This window comes from Phoca vitulina, unplaced genomic scaffold (genome assembly GCF_004348235.1).
Source record: "Phoca vitulina isolate PV1807 unplaced genomic scaffold, GSC_HSeal_1.0 scaffold116, whole genome shotgun sequence".
Classification (NCBI taxonomy): domain Eukaryota; kingdom Metazoa; phylum Chordata; class Mammalia; order Carnivora; family Phocidae; genus Phoca; species Phoca vitulina.
The window spans coordinates 535,679-553,048 of record NW_022589819.1 but is presented as its reverse complement, the minus strand read 5'-3'; the positions used below and the strand labels follow the sequence as shown (position 1 = coordinate 553,048).

General features: G+C 59.2%; 1 protein-coding gene across 1 annotated transcript in view; it reads left to right on the top strand.

Annotated features, from left to right (window-relative positions):
• TNXB (tenascin XB) overlaps window positions 1-17,370 on the top strand; it is a 33,957-nt gene that overhangs the window by 8,712 nt on the left and 7,875 nt on the right. The window contains 10 exon segments of the mRNA XM_032398504.1: window positions 233-643; window positions 1,008-2,846; window positions 3,317-3,432; window positions 8,055-8,211; window positions 8,379-8,642; window positions 11,349-11,717; window positions 12,755-13,048; window positions 14,776-15,063; window positions 15,420-15,725; window positions 17,310-17,370. The exon segment at window positions 17,310-17,370 is cut by the window's right edge and continues 4 nt beyond it. Of these exon segments, the coding sequence (XP_032254395.1) occupies window positions 244-643; window positions 1,008-2,846; window positions 3,317-3,432; window positions 8,055-8,211; window positions 8,379-8,642; window positions 11,349-11,717; window positions 12,755-13,048; window positions 14,776-15,063; window positions 15,420-15,725; window positions 17,310-17,370 (4,094 nt within the window). The 5' untranslated portion in view covers window positions 233-243.

Sequence of the window (17,370 nt, the reverse complement as noted above, 5' to 3'; positions counted from 1 at the left end):
GAAAGAAAGAAAGAAAGAAAGAAAGAAAGAAAGAAAAGAAAGAAAGGTAGAGACCAAATCGGCCCAAGGAGGCTATCCCTTAGGGTTGGGCTGAATGTGGAGTTTCCCATGCATGTGAGTTGGTAGATTAGTTGTGGGTGATGGGACTGTGGGTGTGTATATTGGGGGAGGTGGGGAGCTATCTGGTCTCCTTCTCTGTGAACCTGCTCACATGTGCCCTCTCTCCCTGCAGCCTCCTGAGTGATGCCAGCCCAATGGTTCCTAATCTCCAGACTGGCCCTCTTGGTACTGCTGGGCACAGTCAGAGCAGGCCCTTTCTCTCCACGGTCCAATGTGACACTCCCAGCCCCACGTCCCCCTCCCCAGCCGGGGGGCCACACAGTGGAGCCAATAGGGGGAAACCCCTCTTCTCAGCTTTATGAGCACACTGTGGAAGGAGGGGAGAAGCAGGTAGTTTTTACCCACCGCATCAACCTGCCCCCTTCAGCTGGCTGTGGTTGTCCCCCGGGCACGGAGCCCCCCATTCCTGCTTCAGAGGTGCAGGCCTTGAAGGTCCGGTTAGAGATCCTGGAGGAGCTGGTGAAGGGGCTGAAGGAACAGTGCACTGGGGGATGTTGTCCTGCTGCTGCCCAGGCTGGCACAGGTGAGCAGACAGATGATCAGGGGAGGGGGCACAGAAAAAGAGGAAGGTGGGCATCACTAGTCCATAAAGGACCTTGGTCTGAATTAGAAAAAGGCATCTCTTCTTCCCCTTTGGGGGTGGTGAGTGCAGCCCAGGGCACAACTCAGAGAAGCCACCAGACTAGGTGTCAGCACTTCCCTCCCCTGTCCCCAAGTATATGCTAGGGCCGTGGCAGACTACATATATTGACTAGGAGCACCTGGAAACAAAGATGACCTTATGAAATGAGCCTGGCCCTGCTGGAGGGGCGGACGGAGGGGAGCACCCTATAGGCTTGGTATCCCTCCCCAGAGAGACTGAGTCCTGCCTCTCCCTCTTACTCCAGGCCAGACGGATGTTCGTAGCCTCTGCAGTCTCCATGGCGTGTTTGACCTGAGCCGCTGTGCCTGCTCCTGCGAGCCAGGCTGGGGTGGGCCCACCTGCTCAGACCCCACAGGCGCTGGGGTGCCCCCATCCTCCCCACCCTCAGCCTCCGGGGCCTGCCCAGATGACTGCAACGATCAGGGTCGCTGTGTCCGCGGGCGCTGCGTGTGCTTCCCTGGTTACAGCGGCCCCAGCTGTGGCTGGCCCTCCTGCCCCGGGGACTGCAACGGCCGTGGGCGCTGCGTGCAGGGCGTGTGCGTGTGCCGGGCGGGCTTCTCCGGCGACGACTGCAGCCAGCGCTCCTGCCCCCGGGGCTGCAGCCAGAGGGGGCGCTGCGAGGACGGGCGCTGCGTGTGCGACCCGGGCTACGCGGGCGACGACTGCGGGGTGAGGAGCTGCCCTAGAGGTTGCAGCCAGAGGGGGCGCTGCGAGAACGGGCGCTGCGTGTGCGACCCCGGCTACGCGGGAGACGACTGCGGGGTGAGGAGCTGCCCCCGGGGCTGCAGCCAGAGGGGGCGCTGCGAGGACGGGCGCTGCGTGTGCGACCCCGGCTACACGGGCGACGACTGCGGCTCGCGGAGCTGCCGGTGGGACTGTGGCGAGGGCGGGCGCTGCGTGGACGGCCGTTGCGTGTGCTGGCCCGGGTACGCGGGCGACGACTGCAGCACCCGCACGTGCCCGCGAGACTGCCGGGGCCGCGGGCGCTGCGAGGACGGCGAGTGCATCTGCGACGCAGGCTACAGCGGGGACGATTGCGGAGTGCGCAGCTGCCCAGGCGACTGCAACCAGAGGGGCCGCTGTGAGGACGGGCGCTGCGTGTGCTGGCCCGGGTACACGGGGCCCGACTGCGGCTCGCGCGCCTGCCCCCGCGACTGTCGGGGCCGCGGGCGCTGCGAGAACGGCGTGTGCGTGTGCAACGCGGGCTACAGCGGCGAGGACTGCGGCGTGCGCAGCTGCCCCGGGGACTGTCGCGGCCGGGGCCGTTGCGAGAGTGGTCGCTGCGTGTGTTGGCCCGGGTACACAGGCCGGGACTGCGGCACGCGCGCCTGCCCTGGCGACTGTCGTGGGCGCGGGCGCTGCGTGGACGGCCGCTGCGTGTGCAACCCCGGCTTCGCGGGCGAGGACTGCGGGAGCCGTCGGTGCCCTGGGGACTGCCGCGGGCGCGGGCGCTGCGAGGATGGCGTGTGCGTGTGCAACGCGGGCTACGAGGGAGAGGACTGTGGCACGCGCAGCTGCCCGGGAGGTTGCCACGGGCGCGGCCAATGCCGGGACGGGCGCTGCGTGTGTGACGATGGCTACTCGGGCGAGGACTGCAGCGCAAGGCGGTGCCCGCTAGACTGCAGCCAGCACGGCGTGTGCCAGGACGGCGTGTGCACCTGTTGGGAGGGCTACGCAGGCGAGGACTGCGGCCTCCGTACCTGCCCCTCCAACTGCCACCAGCGCGGCCGCTGTGAGGGTGGGCGCTGCGTGTGCGACTCAGGCTACACCGGCCCCTCCTGCGCCACCCGCACCTGCCCGGCCGACTGCCGCGGCCGCGGGCGCTGTGTGCACGGCGTGTGCGTGTGCCACGTGGGCTACGGCGGCGAGGACTGTGGGCGGGAAGAGCCTCCCGCCAGTGCCTGCCCTGGCGGCTGTGGGCCCCGGGAACTGTGCCGCGCGGGCCAGTGTGTATGCGTGGAGGGCTTTCGAGGACCCGACTGCGCCACTCAGACGTGCCCTGGGGACTGCCGTGGCAGGGGAGAGTGTCGTGAGGGCAACTGCGTCTGTCAAGATGGTTATGCAGGGGAAGACTGCGGGGAAGGTGAGCACGCAGGGTGAGGGACTGGGAACCAGAGCCAGTGGGAAGGCCTGGGCCTGAGGCCTAGGAGCCCAGGGACCTGGGGGAAGAGTGAAGGAGGTCAATTATTGGGCAGGGGGATGGGGAGGGGGGGCAGTCATAGGAGCCGAGAGCCAGTGTCCACCAGGGGCAGCAGAACCACGGGGGGCATGCTTGCAGGCAGGGCCCGCTTTCAGATTTCTGATGAGCAGGTTGGCGGCTCCTTTAGTTGGTTTTAGGGAGATTCTGTGTTTCTGGAGATGGGGGAGGGAAGGTGAAGGAGCCCCCAGGGCCTGTTCAGGCCTCTGCCAGTTTTGCACCACCTCCAGAGAGGAGCAGGAACTGGGATTGATCTTATAGTGTGGCTCTGAGTAGGGGGGCCTTTGATGATAGGGGTAGGGGGTGGGGGGCTGCCTCGGACTAACCACCTTCCCATATCTCATTCTCCTGGGCAGAGGTGCCAGCCATTGAGAGCATGAGGATGCACCTCTTGGAGGAGACAACGGTTCGGACAGAGTGGACCCGGGCTCCTGGCACGGTGGATGCCTATGAAATTCAGTTCATTCCCACGGTGAGAGCTAAGCTGCAGGAGGGGGCTGAGGGAGCGCGACCCGCGGGAGGGAGTGCTCGCCTCAAGCAGGGAGTTCCAGGTAGTCAGTGGTTGAGTCCACACTGGCTAGGTTCCTGAAGCTGCCATGAAGGCCTTCTCATCCTACCCCACACTGGGTCCAGAAGGCCTCTGCAGCCTCAGGTCACTGCTGCTGGGACTACCTCTGGTGACAGTGAGCTCAGGACTTCCTGAGGCTGTCCAATCCATTGTTGGTCATCACCGGTAGTTCTTTCTGTTGTTGCTGAACCTAAATCTGCCCCATTCTACATCCATCCGTTTGCCCAGCGTCAGCATGTTGCCTTTGGTTTCCCCACAGCTTCCACCACAGGCTTTCAGGTATTTGGAGACATCGGCCATCACCGCACTCTTCATTCTCTCCAGGCCAAACCCCCTGGTTTCTTCACCCCTTTTCCCTAAGGCTTTGTTCTCTGAATTCTTCACTTCCTGGGATCCCTCCTCTAGTGTCTCATGCTTTTTGCATTTGCCCCCAAAATGTGAAGGCAGGGAGGAGTCCTGTAGTTCTCCTGGCTAACTCTGGATAGCCCGGCAATTTTCTCAGAGCTGATGTATATTAACTTGTGGTCACAAAAACTGTCAACTGTTGTTTTTTTTTTTTTTTAAGATTTTATTTATTTATTTGACAGAGAGAGAGACACAGCGAGAGAGGGAACACAAGCAGGGGGAGTGGGAGAGGAAGAAGCAGGCTTTGCCGAGCAGGGAGCCCAATGTGGGGCTCGATCCCAGGACCCTGGGATCATGACCTGAGCCAAAGGCAGACGCTTAACAACCCAGGCGCCCCTGTCAACTGTTTTGATCATGTTTGTTTTTAAAGTAACTTTTATTATAAAAGTCATGTTGGCTCAGTATAGAAACTTTAGAAAATGTAAACAAGGAAAAGAGAAAGAAGAAAAAAAGAAGGAAAAAAGATGACATTCAACTATATACATTTTTTTAGCCTAAATATAGGCCTTTGCATGTGGCTCTGTTCAGTGTTATCTTTTTTGGTTTGGGCCAAGCTGTCTAGGCTGCTGCAATAATTTGAGTCTGTGAACTGGTTCTCCCGCCTCCGTGTCATCAGTGCGCTGCAAAGCATTCTTTCTGTTTCCTTCCAACTCGCTCTTAAAATATTTGGGGCACCCGAAGGACAAAACCTTGTGGCCTCTCACTAGAGACCCCCTTTTATGCAGATTGGGCTTTTTATGATGTTTGGCCTCCCAGCTCCAAACCATTTGACATTTCTACTGTCTAACTCATGTCTTCCTGCATCTTTGTGCAAACACCCTGGGTGAATAGGCCATTTACCCTAATCTCCAAAACTCTGGAAAAATAAATAACTCCCAGGGCCTAAACCCTAGGAGGGCTCTAGAACAGAAGGGACAGCTCAGAGGTGCTGGCTGCCATCCCCACCCTAATTGGCCTGGTCATTCTAAGTCTTCTTATTAGAGCCCCAAGACCAGACCCCTACCAGGCTCTGTCTCTCCTCACTGGCTGGGGGAAGCAGAGGCAGAAATTCCTACTTTGCAGCACAACCCATATAGCTTGGGTTTTTTCCTTCTGTTTAAAAGAAAAAAAAATTGTTTTTTGTTATAAAAATAATTTAATCACAAGACAGGAATTTGGCAACTAGAGAAAAAAACAAATAATTCTTGGCTGCTTCACACTAAAACAAGCACTGTTAACATTTTTAAGTGTTTCTCCCACTCTCTTTTTCTGTGTGTATGTAATTGACATAGTTCTGATCTTGAGAGGATGGGACTTTTAAAAGGAACTTCCCTAAGAACTTCAGGGAAAGAAGAATTAAAATAAACACTTGAGATAGAAAGAGCTTGCAAGGCAGCGTGGTCCTCTGCTCTTAGTAAATATGAGCCCATCTTTGGGTGTTTTCAAGATGTGCGTCTTCCCAGCTGAAGCTCTAGGCTTCCTCCCTCACCAGGGGCCAGGTGGGGTCGAGCTGGCCTGTACCCGGCTCAGCTCATCTCTGGGTATGAGCCTCTGTCACATTCTGGGTTCTCTTTGAATCCGGGTGTGGAAAAGGCTCCTGTAAAATTGGTCCCCGGACACCTCTCTTGGACTGCACATTAGCCTGTGCTACCGGCCCTCCAACTGCTTTCTAAGCTTTCTGTGGCTGCGCCCCTGCCCTGGCCAGCGCTCTCTGTCCATCCCTGCCTGGCACAGAGTATACCGGTAGCTGGCTGGCCTCTGGCACTGCCATCTTCTTAGAAGCCTATCTCCCCCTTACCCCCTTCCCTTTTCCAGAAGCACTTCTGTCTCAAAGCCCAGCCCTCTGCTGTTCCTGGCAAAGAGACACACCTAGTCACTGGAATGATCCTCAGAACACGGAAGAGGAACATTCCTCCTTCTCCCCGTATACGTGGCATTGCTACTCTGACTCAGTGGTTCTCAAACCGTATTCCCTGGACCTGCAGCATGAGCATCACCTGGAAGCTTGTTACACAGGCAGACTGTCAGACTCCAGCCCCAGATCTACTGAATTAGGAACTCTGCAGCTGGAGCCCAGTAACCTGAGCTATAACAAGCCCTCCAGGGGATTCTGTTGTACCCCAAGCCTGAGGACCACTAACTCAAGGAATGTTGTTATTTTGCAAAAGGCTGGTTCCTCTCTGGATATGAGAGGAAGCAAGAAGTAACTGAGGGAGGTGAGCCCTTGAAGAGGAGGAGGGTCAGGCACTCTTTGTCCGGGTGTATTCTGCAGCTTAGAACCTGAGCTATGCCATGTTTTCACTGGGACACAAGACCTCATGGCCTTAGAAAAGTTTGTGTTTGGGTCTGGTCTGAAAGGGGGAGGTTGGGGAGGTAAGCTCCAGGGCCCAACCAAGATGGCACCCCCCCTCCCCCCAGAACCATGAGGTTGGTATGGAGAACAGGGTTAGAAACTCACCAAGGACAATCAGTGAAGCAGCCGAGCAATCAGCAAGGGGTGCCAGCATCGGCCTAGAGAGCCTGTCTCAGACCAGACAGATGAGAGATGTGGGACTTTGAGGGGACTGTTCCCAAATGGGTCTTAGGAGAGGTGTCTAAAAGGCTCACGTAGGTGGTCTGAAGGGAGAAGGGGAACTCAAGATGGGCTTGTCTCACTAGAAGGACCAGACGTCATCAGGGAGCACCCAAGGTGTGTGTGTGGGGGGGGGGGGGGGGGGGGGGGGGGGGTGTGTATGTGTGTCGGGTTGGGTTGGGGGGATTGGGGAAAGAGAAAGTTCTGGCAAGAATGAAGACTTCATAGGCCTTCAGCTGAGGCCCACCCGAGGGCTCCTAGGCTGGAGTATCCTCGGGCGGGGTGAGTAGGAGAGGAAGAGAGGGCCTGTGTGCCCAGGAAAACTTTTTGGCCAACAAAACTCTGACAAAGCTTTAGTTCATCCTCAACCCAGAAATCTCCACGTGGCCTCTCATCTGGTTTTATACTTTGGTATTTACTGTGTTGATTTCCCCACAATCTCCTTGGTTTAGGAGAGTACCTTTTGAAATTTCCAATCCTACTTGGCTGAATGGAGGTGTCCCCATCACGGCCAACATAGCTAAGCAGAACAGAGCGTCCTTATTATCTGTCCTAGCTAGACAGGCCAATGAAATTCGGGGCAGTTAGACTGCTCACAGATGTCCATTCCTCCTGTTACCCCAGTCACCGGCCCTCCAAGGAGACCCTGCCGAGGCTGGCATATTTCCTGTGGGGTCACCACGGATAATCATAATACCTTCAATGTGTACTTGGAGGGAGGTTGTTTGCTCGCAGGCACGTGTGGCACAGAGATTTGGGTAGGGATCCAATCCACCTTAAGATGTGGCCATACATTTAGCTACTAGAACATGAGCTGACGACAGGAGACATATCTTTCATCATGCCCAGCATGATGCCAGGTACAAAACTGGGAAACATCTTTGTGAAGCTTAGAGCAGATAGGCTTTGTTTTTGAGGGGCCTACAGCCATGCTCGGGAGACAAGAAGAGTGCCTAAAGGGAAATGTCAAGACAAGGGTCACAGCCACATTACCCAGCCAGGGGCAGGTGTCTGTGGGGAGGCTTAGGCTGGGGCAGATGCTGTAAGGAGGAAGTGAGACTGGGAAGGTGCGTCCCTCAGTTACTTCATCTCTTATGACAGGAGTGAGCTTGGGAGGCGGGGTAGGCAGGGTTGCCTGGGGAAAGCCAGAGGGAGGATCCTGCCGTGTGCTGGGTTGATTCTGGCAGATAGCTGATGAACCAGCTAAAAAGGTAGTTCCTGTGAGAGGGGGCTGTGCGGTCACACTGCCTGGGGGGTTGGAATCCCTGCCCCATTCTTGGTGTTGGTGACCTTGTACCTCGGTTTCTTCATCTGTCCAATGGGAATAACACGACCTCCCTCCTAAGGTTCTTTTGAGGATTAAGTGAGTTCATTTATGTAAGTTGCCTTGACCGGCGTCTGGTACAGACTAAACCTCTTAGATTACCAGCCATACCCTCCAGCCGTACTCCAAGCTCTACACAGTTCCATGTGGACAGTGCCTGGAACTGGAGAAAGAAGAGATAAGGGAGACTGAGCAGCAGGGGTGAGAGCACCAGCCCTGATCCACTTGGTGCTCTCTTTCTTGCAGACAGAGGGGGTGAGCCCCCCATTCACAGCACGGGTACCCAGCTCTGCCTCAGCCTATGACCAGAGAGGACTGGCGCCTGGGCAGGAGTACCAGGTCACGGTCCGCGCCCTTCGAGGGACTAGCTGGGGCCCTTCTGCCTCCAAGACCATCACCACCAGTGAGAGCTGGGGCTGTGGGCAGGGTCCTGGTTGGAGAGCTGGATTTGAGGGGGGTGGCTGGGAAGGCAGAAGTGAGGGGTGGGGTAGGGACAAAGCTCTGAGAGGGAAAGCTGGTGACTGAAGGACCAGACTCCCACCTGATCCCTCTTCTCTCTAACCTGGCTAGTGATCGATGGCCCACAAGACCTCCGAGTGGTAGCTGTGACACCAACCACACTGGAGCTCAGCTGGCTGCAACCCCAGGCTGAGGTGGACCAGTTCGTGGTGTCCTATGTCAGCGCCGGCAACCAGAGGGTGCGGCTGGAGGTGCCCTCTGAGGCAGACAGGACGATGCTGACCGACCTGATGCCAGGCGTGGAATATGTAGTGACCGTCACGGCAGAGCGGGGCCGGGCAGTAAGCTACCCGGCTTCTGTCAGGGCGAACACAGGTATGGCTGGCCAGGGCTTAGCGAAGGGCCCGGTTTCTTTGTGTAGCAGCCCCTTCCTTGGGAGCCCATGTCTAGGGTTCCCAGGCTCCTCTGAATGCACCTTGGCAGGGTGTGTGGTAAAGCACCTGCTGGGGCCTTGCTGTGCAATGGCGACCCTGGGAAGACAGGGCCCTGCGGGGCTGGAGTCCTGGGGGAAGCCTGCAGGTTGGACCACGGGAGGACTGCCCCCTGGAGAGAGGGGGTAAATAGGAGAGGCTGTCCGACCCACCCAGATGGGGCGGTGCTTGGAACAGGCACGGGGACAGCCCTGTGCTCACAGCCAGTGGTCAGCCCTGGTAGGGACTGGAATTAGGCAGATCAGACATCCGCAGTCCTGTGTGTAGATTGGGGTTTGGGGGAGTCAGGTCTCAGAGCAGTGATTTTCCACTAATCCTCAAGGTCTCTTAACAGATGGATATTTATTTTCTTTTCCTGTGACAGAGGAACGCCCACCTCGCAGTAGCTCACATTCTCTCCTCCCACTCCCCTTTCTCTCCTTCAGACACAGGGCCCCACCTGCTGGCTTCTCTCTCCTTTCTAGGGTTCCAACAGTGGCGGGCTTGGAGGGCGAGCGGGGAGGGGCTCCTGGGACACTGACTCCTTTCTCTGGTTCTCTTTCCAGGTGGGGCTGGGGCACGGGCAAGAGGCCTCTGGCTCCCGCGGGAGGGACGGAGGGAGGGGCTGCCGTGGGGAGGAGCGCAGGGGCGCGGCGGAGGGGCGGGGGGCTGCCACTGACCTGCTCTCCCCCTTCCCCCCTTTTTTGCCCCCGGCAGCACCAGGCCACTACAGTTACCCGGAGGTGCGCCCCCCAGCCCCACCCCCCCAGCCCCGTCCCCGGCCGACTCCGGCCCCGCGGCCCCCGCGCCCCGCGCGCCCGGCTCGGCCCTCGCGGCCCGCAGAGGAGGGGGAGGAGGAGCCTCAGCCTGGGCCTAGCCTGCCGCAGCCCCCTCGGCGGGCGTGGGGCAACCTGACGGGCGAGCTGGGCCGCTTCCGCGGCACCGTGCAAGACCTGGAGCGCCACCTGAGGGCTCATGGCTACCCCCTGCGGGCCAACCAGACCTACGCGTCGGTGGCGCGCAACATCCACGAATACTTGCAGCGGCGCCGGGCGGCTGCCGCCCCCGTCGGCTCCCCCGCCCCGTCGCCCCGTCGCCCCCACCCCACCGCCAGCCCCGACCCCGGCACCTGGAAGCGGGACTCCAACCAGGGCATCCACGGCCTCTCGCCCGAAGGCGTCGACCGGGTGGCCGCGCCCCGCCACCCCAAGCCCGAGGTGCTGGGCAGTTCCGCCGACGGCGCACTACTCGTGTCCCTTGACGGGCTCCGCGGCCACTTCGAGCGCGTGGTGCTGCGCTGGCGGCCCCAGCCGCCGGCAGAGGGCCCCGGCGAGGAGCTGACCGTGCCCGGCACCACGCGCACCGTCAGCCTACCTGACCTCAGGCCCGGCACCACCTACCACGTGGAGGTCCACGGGGTGCGGGCAGGGCAGACCTCCAAGTCCTACGCCTTCATCACCACCACAGGTAGCATGCGCTGGGGCCGTGGGACCACCCATCCCCTGCCCAGCCTCGCCTGCCGCTGGAGTCCGCATCCGAGAGTTCCGCCCACCGCCTCACTGCTCAGCCCGCCACCCCACCCCCGCCACACCCCTCGGCCTTCAAGCACTACCCGGTCCAGCCTCCAGGGGACCCCACCGCAAAGCATGGCCTCCGGTGTCCCTAGAAGCCATCTCCACCCCAGGGGCCTCAGGGACACTCAGGGCTGAGGAGAGCCGGTGTTTAGGGTTCCCCGGACACTTTGCCAGGATTGCCGTCCTGGGCAACGGAAGGGGCATTTGGGGGGAGGAGGCGGGTCTACAAAAACTCACTGGAGCAGTGTGAGTGGGGCAGCCGAGTGACACCGTCACTTCCCCACTCTGACTCACTGCGGTGAGGGTGGCTGAAGGCTGTGGTCAGTGGTTACTCTTTTCCACAATTTGGCCTTGACCTCAAAGGGACACATCAGAACTGTGTGGGGGTGGCCTTGAAGCCATCAGGCAGCTTGTGTCTGTGAGAGATGAAACCACTTCATGCTTGTCTCTTCCACAGGAGCGATGCTGGGCTCGGGGGAGGGGGGCTCTCTGGCTGCCCTGGGGAGGGCTGTGAACCTGTTCTTTCCCCCCTAGGGCCCAGATGCCACCTGAGCTGGATGTACCCACACACACACCCTCTCTCTTCCCTCTCTCTTCACTACCCACTCTTCCCTCGCATCTGCCTTCCCTAACAGCACCTCTCCCCCTTTCTTCCAGGCTTCTCACCGCGGCACTAATGGAAGCCACGATCACCACGGGGTGGGGTGGGGGGGAGGGAGGGGGGAGGGATGTGCTTAGGGAGGGCCGTGGCAGTCTGTGGGGGGTTGGAGGTCATAGGAGCCTTGTGAGGGGAAGGATGGCCGCATTTCTTTTAGTTATTGCCCGCAGGCCTGTCTGTTCAGAAATGTGGTGGGCAGGGGTGCTGGGAGGACTGGGTAGACCGTTGGGAGGATGCGGTGGCCCAGGGAGCAGACTCAGGAGCAGGGAGGGAGGGTCTGTAGGCTCTTCGAGGCTAGAAGGCAGAACCTGGGGGCTGGGATTTCCTTTCTTGCTCTCATTCTCGACTCTCCTGTTTTTCTCACCCTGCCCTTTCCCAGGGTCCTCTCCCTCGGGCTTCTTGGGGGCCACTGATGAGCCTCCTCCCTCAGGCCCTTCCACGACTCAAGGGGCCCGGGCCCCCGAACTGCAGCAGCGCCCCCAGGAGCTGGGAGAGTTGAGGGTGCTGGGCAGAGACAAGACAGGGAAGCTCCGCGTCGCTTGGACAGCTCAGCCTGACACGTTTGCCCACTTCCAGCTGCGCCTTAGGGTGCCCGAGGGGCCGGGAGCACACGAGGAACTCCTGCCAGGGGACGTCCGCCAGGCTCTGGTGCCCTCACCCCCTCCTGGAGCCCCCTATGAGCTGTCACTCCGTGGGGTCCCCCCGGAGGGCGTGCCCTCTGCCCCTCTCATCTACCAAGGCATTATGGGTATATCCTGCACTGCTCAGCTCAGTGTCCTGAGGATGGGGGAGGGGCTGGGCCATCCGGGCTTCAGAGGTGGGGTGGGGATGGAAGGGCTGGGCCAGTGTTTGGGTTGCAGTGGTAAGAGCAAACAAGGAGAGAGAAGGTTGGAGTAGAAGTTTCGGAGGAAAGAGGAATGGAGGGAGTCTTAGAACAATGAAGGGGAAAAGAGGATGGGAGGAGAAAAGTCAGAGGGTGGGGCAGGGAGTCAGAAAGAGAGGCTGTAGGCTTCTGGCTTTCCACCAGCAGCTTTCTTTGCCCTGTGTCCTCTCCAATTCCTGGTCACTCATAGATCTCTGCGGGTAGGCATGGCAAGGCCTCTAGCCCTGAGGGTACTGGCCCTTAGCCCCCTCTTCCCCTTCCCTTCCCCGTAGCCCCACCATCCCCTCACTGGGCAGGCTAGGACGGTGGCCCCCCACCCTGGGAGGCTGGCCGCAGTGGACAGCGCTGCATGGTCCCACCACCCCATTTCTGCTGGGGATGGAGGTTCCTTAGCATAGGGAGCTCTGAGCCAGCAGGGCTTCAGAGATGGGTGAGGTTGGTGGAACCCGTGAAGCACTCACTTTCCCTCCCAGTCCCTCTTTATGGGACTCGGGTAGCTGCTCTGCTGGCCACTCCAGGTCAGGCTCAGCGCTAGGAGAGCGGGTAGCGAGGGAGAGAAAAGTCCAAGTGGGCGGAGGAGTCTTCAGCTGCTCCAGAGCAGCAGTGAGGAGGTTCTGACTCAGGAAGAGCCGGGGGGGACCTGAAACTCCCCCAAAGCTCTTGATGTGGAGAGGGACTGGGCTGCTTGCGAGGCGTGGGGAAGCCAGCAAAAGGGAAGGGCTAAAGCTCTCACCGCAGAACAAAGAGGGCTGCTCACAGAGGCCTGGGAGGGGAGGAAGGGGAGGCTTTGAGCAATGGAGCTGTCCAGGAAGGAGGGACCCAGTGGGCTGAGGAGAGGGAAGGAGACCAGAGACGAGGCAATGGTTGAGTCCATCTGCTTTACTTTTGCCCCCACATTCCAGACAAGGATGGGGCGAAGCTTGGGAAGCCCTTGGCCCCGCCACGCCTGGGCCAGCTGATAGTCACTGACATGACATCCAACTCCCTGCTCCTGCACTGGACGGTCCCCGAGGGTGAATTCGACTCCTTCGTGATCCAGTACAAGGACAGGGATGGGCCCCAGGTGGTACCTGTGGAAGGATCCCAGCGCTCAGCCCTCATCACCAACCTGGACCTTGGCCGCAAGTACAAATTCCTGCTATATGGGCTCCTGGGCAAGAAGAGGCATGGCCCCCTGGTGGCTGAAGCCAAGATCCGTGAGTGAGAACAGTCACACCGACCCCTACCCCTGCCCCCTGCATGGTCTTGAAGGAGGTCCTCCCAGTGCTTTGGGAACTCCAGGAAGGCTTCCTGGAGGCAGTGGGGCCTGAGATGAATCCTGAAGGGAAAATAGTGGTGGGTCAGGCAGAGAGGTTGGGGAGGGCAGTGCGGACAGAGGGAGCCATGGAGAGTGAGGCAGGAGCGAGTGTGGCCCTGGAGGAGAATCTGTCTGTTTCCTCTGGATGGAGAGCAGGGCACCTGGGGAGCTGAGGGGACTGGGCTTGTGTGTGTCTGACTGAGGAGCTTGGAGCTCATGTGAGGGTTGTAAGTGGGAATGACATGATTTGATACTTATCTTACATAACACTGGGGCTGCTGCAGAGTGTAGCTGGAGAAGTGAGTTAAGAGCCAGCAAGCAATGATGCTGGCCTGCCTGGGATGGAGGCAGTGAGGCTGGATGTGGCAGGTGAAGGACAATGAGGAGGCCCAGGCGCTCCCCTGTTTCTAGAGCAGACAGTCCCGTGCCCTGAGGCAAGGAACAGCGGAGGTGAGGACCAAGCACAGCTTGGGACACTTAGATAAACCTCTGTGGAGCATTTGTTAACAAGATTTTCTCAGTGTATCAGCACACTTACTGGCTACAGCAGCCCCGTGAGGCATGCCCGTTTACAGATGAGGAGAGTCCGGGCACGGAGATGGGGAGGGCACTTAAGCAGAAAATGGCGGGGCCACGGGGTGATCACTGCTGCCCTCCCAGGTCTGGAGAGCAGAGAGAAGGCCTGAAGAAGGGACCTGGGAGACAGGAGCCAGGGTGAGGGTGTAGGGGGAGCAGAGACGCTGGCCAACACTCAGGGCATGGGCAGAGGAAGAGGAGCATGCAGGGTAGCCCAAGGGGGTGACTCACGGAGAGGGGCGCAGCCAGGGAGAGTGGTGTCCTGGATGCCAAAATGAAGGGCGCGGTCAGACATGTCAGATTCCGTACGAGTGAGTCCACAGGACTTAACAGTGGCGAGGTCACTGCTGGCCCGGTTGAGAGCTGCCAGTGGAGGGTGGAGCTCGATCGAGAGGGTGATGGACGTGAGGACATGGCTACAACCAGTGTAGACGGCTCTTTCTGGAATCTGGGCTGGGACTAGAGAGCAAGAAGGGAGGGTGGAGGCTGGAGGGAGCTAGTGGCCAATGGGAGGAGCTCCTGCAAATGCCAGGGGGCACAGTGGTGGGGAGTGAAGTGTTGGTGGTACAGGGTGGGAGAGAAGGAGGTGGGGCCCCCGAACACAGGTGTGGGAGGCTCTCCCGCATTCAAAAGCTCCAAAGATGGTGCTTCCCTCTCTTGGAGGAGAAGCGAGCTCGTAGTTAGGTCTGGAAGCAGTAGAGATTGCCCTGGGAGACTTCCCTGGCTGTGGAGACACAGAAAGAGATGGCTGGGCTCCCTTCTCTCCGAAGCGCCTCACTAGGCTGCAGAGTCAGGGCCACACTAGTCCATACGGTGCTTCTGTGCCCTTTAGAAGAAGGCACCCTTCCTTAGGTGAGCATAGCTCTGTGCCAGGGCACACAGTTTGGCAAGCAGAGGGTGGCTGCATTTCAGTCCCTCAGTGCTCCCTCAGCCATGCACCTTTGTGCAGTGAACAGCCTGCACAACCTCACACAACATCTCTATGTGGGAGATGGAGTTCCCCTCTTCCTTTGACCTGTGTTCCTCCTTTCTCTCTACCTCTCCTCCCAGTGCCTCAGAGTGATCCCAGCCCAGCGACTCCCCGCCTCGGAAAGCTGTGGGTGACAGATCCCACCCCAGACTCACTGCATCTCTCCTGGACTGTCCCTGAGGGCCAGTTTGACTCCTTCGTAGTCCAATATAGGAACGGGGATGGACAGCCCCAAGCAATGCCCGTGGAAGGGCCCGAGCGCTCCATCATTGTCTCCTCGCTGGAGCCTAACCACAAGTACAGATTCACTCTGTTCGGGATTGCCAACAAGAAGCGGCATGGCCCCCTCACAGCCGATGGCACCACTGGTGAGTGGCAACCACCTAAGCCCCCATGTGACCCTTCCCAGCCTTCCCCACACTTGCCCTCAGCCAGGAACCAGGGGGGGCCTCCCAGTGTGATGGCTGACTCCGAGTCCTGGCCCCGCTCCCAGGCTGAGGGAGAGCCAGCCTCCCCCGTCCTGCTAGGGCCCTTCCATCCCATTCAGCTGCTCCCCAAGGCCCAGAAGATGTGTCATACCCTGGCTGTGCCAGAATTCCCAGGAGGTCAGCACTCCTAATTGATGCTAACTGAATAGTGACCCCCGGGTATGATGGCCCATCCAAACTCCGAACCCCAATCTGAGGCTGCCAGTACAGCCCTCACTGGATCCTCTTATTTACAGCCTCAGAGCAGACAGCGGAGTCCCTCCACCCAGAGGCCACAGTGCAGCCCCTGCTGGGGGAGCTGTGGGTGACTCAGGCAAACCCAGACTCCCTGCGCCTGTCCTGGACCGTGACCCAGGGCTCCTTCGACTCCTTCGTGGTCCAGTACAAGGATGCGCAGGGCCAGCCCCAGGCGGTGCCCATCAGGGGGGATGAGAACAAGGTCACCATCCCAGGCCTGGAGTCCCACCGGAAGTATAAGATGAACCTCTATGGGCTTCATGGCAGGCAGCGTGTGGGACCTGTGTCCGTGGTGGCCACCACAGGTGAGTCAAGGCCTCCCAGACCTCCCTCTGAGTAGGACCTGGCCCAGGGGCTCCTTCAGACCTCCCTCCACCTTTTCCTTCTGGGCTCTAGTCCTGCCAAGCCTCTACCCTCTATTTCCCCACATCCCAGGGCCTCTCATCCAGCCACCAGCCCCTGGCCTTTTTCTCAGCCCTGCTTCTCCATCTCCAAGAACAGGTCCATTTTCCCCATTCCAAACATCTGGAACACCTCCACCCAGGGCTGTCCTCCCCACAGATATCCTCAGCCACTGTGTTCCTTCCCCTACCACGGCCTGGCTGAGGCTGCTGTCACTTCCGGCTTCCGCCACCAGCTGCCCGCACCCTCCCACCATCGCTGCTCGGCTCAGAGTCCACAGATCCAAGGCACAAGAGTCCCTCCTTTCCCTCAGCTTCTTTCTGGCATGAAAAGGCCTCATCCCGGACCCCCAAATCCCTGACTCCCACCAACTGGGAGCAGGGCAAAGGGCCCCATTTCATTCTTCCCACCGCCCCTCATTCCTCCACCTGTCCAGGCTCCCTCTGGTCAGCACCATTTCTGTGGTTGTGTAGCCTCGTGGTTGGGAGCACAGGCTATGGATCCAGCTGCCTGGATTTTAAGCCTAGCTCTGCAATTTACTACCTATGGGACTTTGTGTAAATTACTGAACCTCTGAACCTCAGCTTCCTCATCTGTCAAATGAGGATAATGGTACCTGCTTCAGAGTCATTAGCATTAAATCAGTCAGTGTACAAACGTGCATGCTTAGAACAGTGCCTGGCGCATCAGAACCGCTGTTCAGGAGCGAGCTGCTATTTCTCCCTGACTCTCTCCCTTCCCGGTATCCTTTTCTTGTCCTCATCTCCCTACCTTGCCCACCCTTGCATGCTCCCTCTCAGTCTCCTCTCCCCTGAGTAGTACTCCAGTAGTACCCCCAGGGAGTGGGTCACAGAAGCCAGTCTCCCTTCTCCACGGAGCCTCAGCAAAGACCGAGTTGCCAGACAGTGGATAGGTGTCCCCGGGGCTGTGATTCTAGATGCAGCCAGAGAAGAGCGCAGCCCTTCCCAGCCCCTCCACCCCCACATCTTTCTCCACCCTTGTCTGAAGAGGAAGGAGGGGCCGGGCTGCCCAGGGAGGCCTTAGCCAGGGCACATTCTGTCTGGTGTCCTGCTAAGTGGGGTGGGGGCCACTGAGAAACCCTGGGGAGGTGCTGGAGCTGAAAGGGAGGAAGGCAAACTGGAAGAGGCCTTACTGCCCCCTCGATTTCTAGAGGTCAGCCCTGTCTGTGGACATGGTAGAAAATTCCTCAGAACTTCCTCTCTTCCCACCTCAACTCCTTTCTCAGACGTGAGGGGAGACCCCGCCCCCGACAGAAGACGCCAATACGGTCCTGCCAGCAGTACCTGACAGGGGCCAGGGACCTGTCTCAGCTCTCTCCCACGAGTTACTGAACGGCTAATACAAAGGCTCCCCGAACCCCAAAGACTGCAGCCTGAGAACTTTATTTGCTGAATGTACTTTATTGTCGTAATTAACCAACAAAGCAAGACACACCGCAAGCCTGTATCTCCCATGTCTTCTCTCAGCCCCCCAGGACCTTGTGGAGGAGACGCCCAGCCCCACAGAACCCAGCACGGAGGCCCCGGA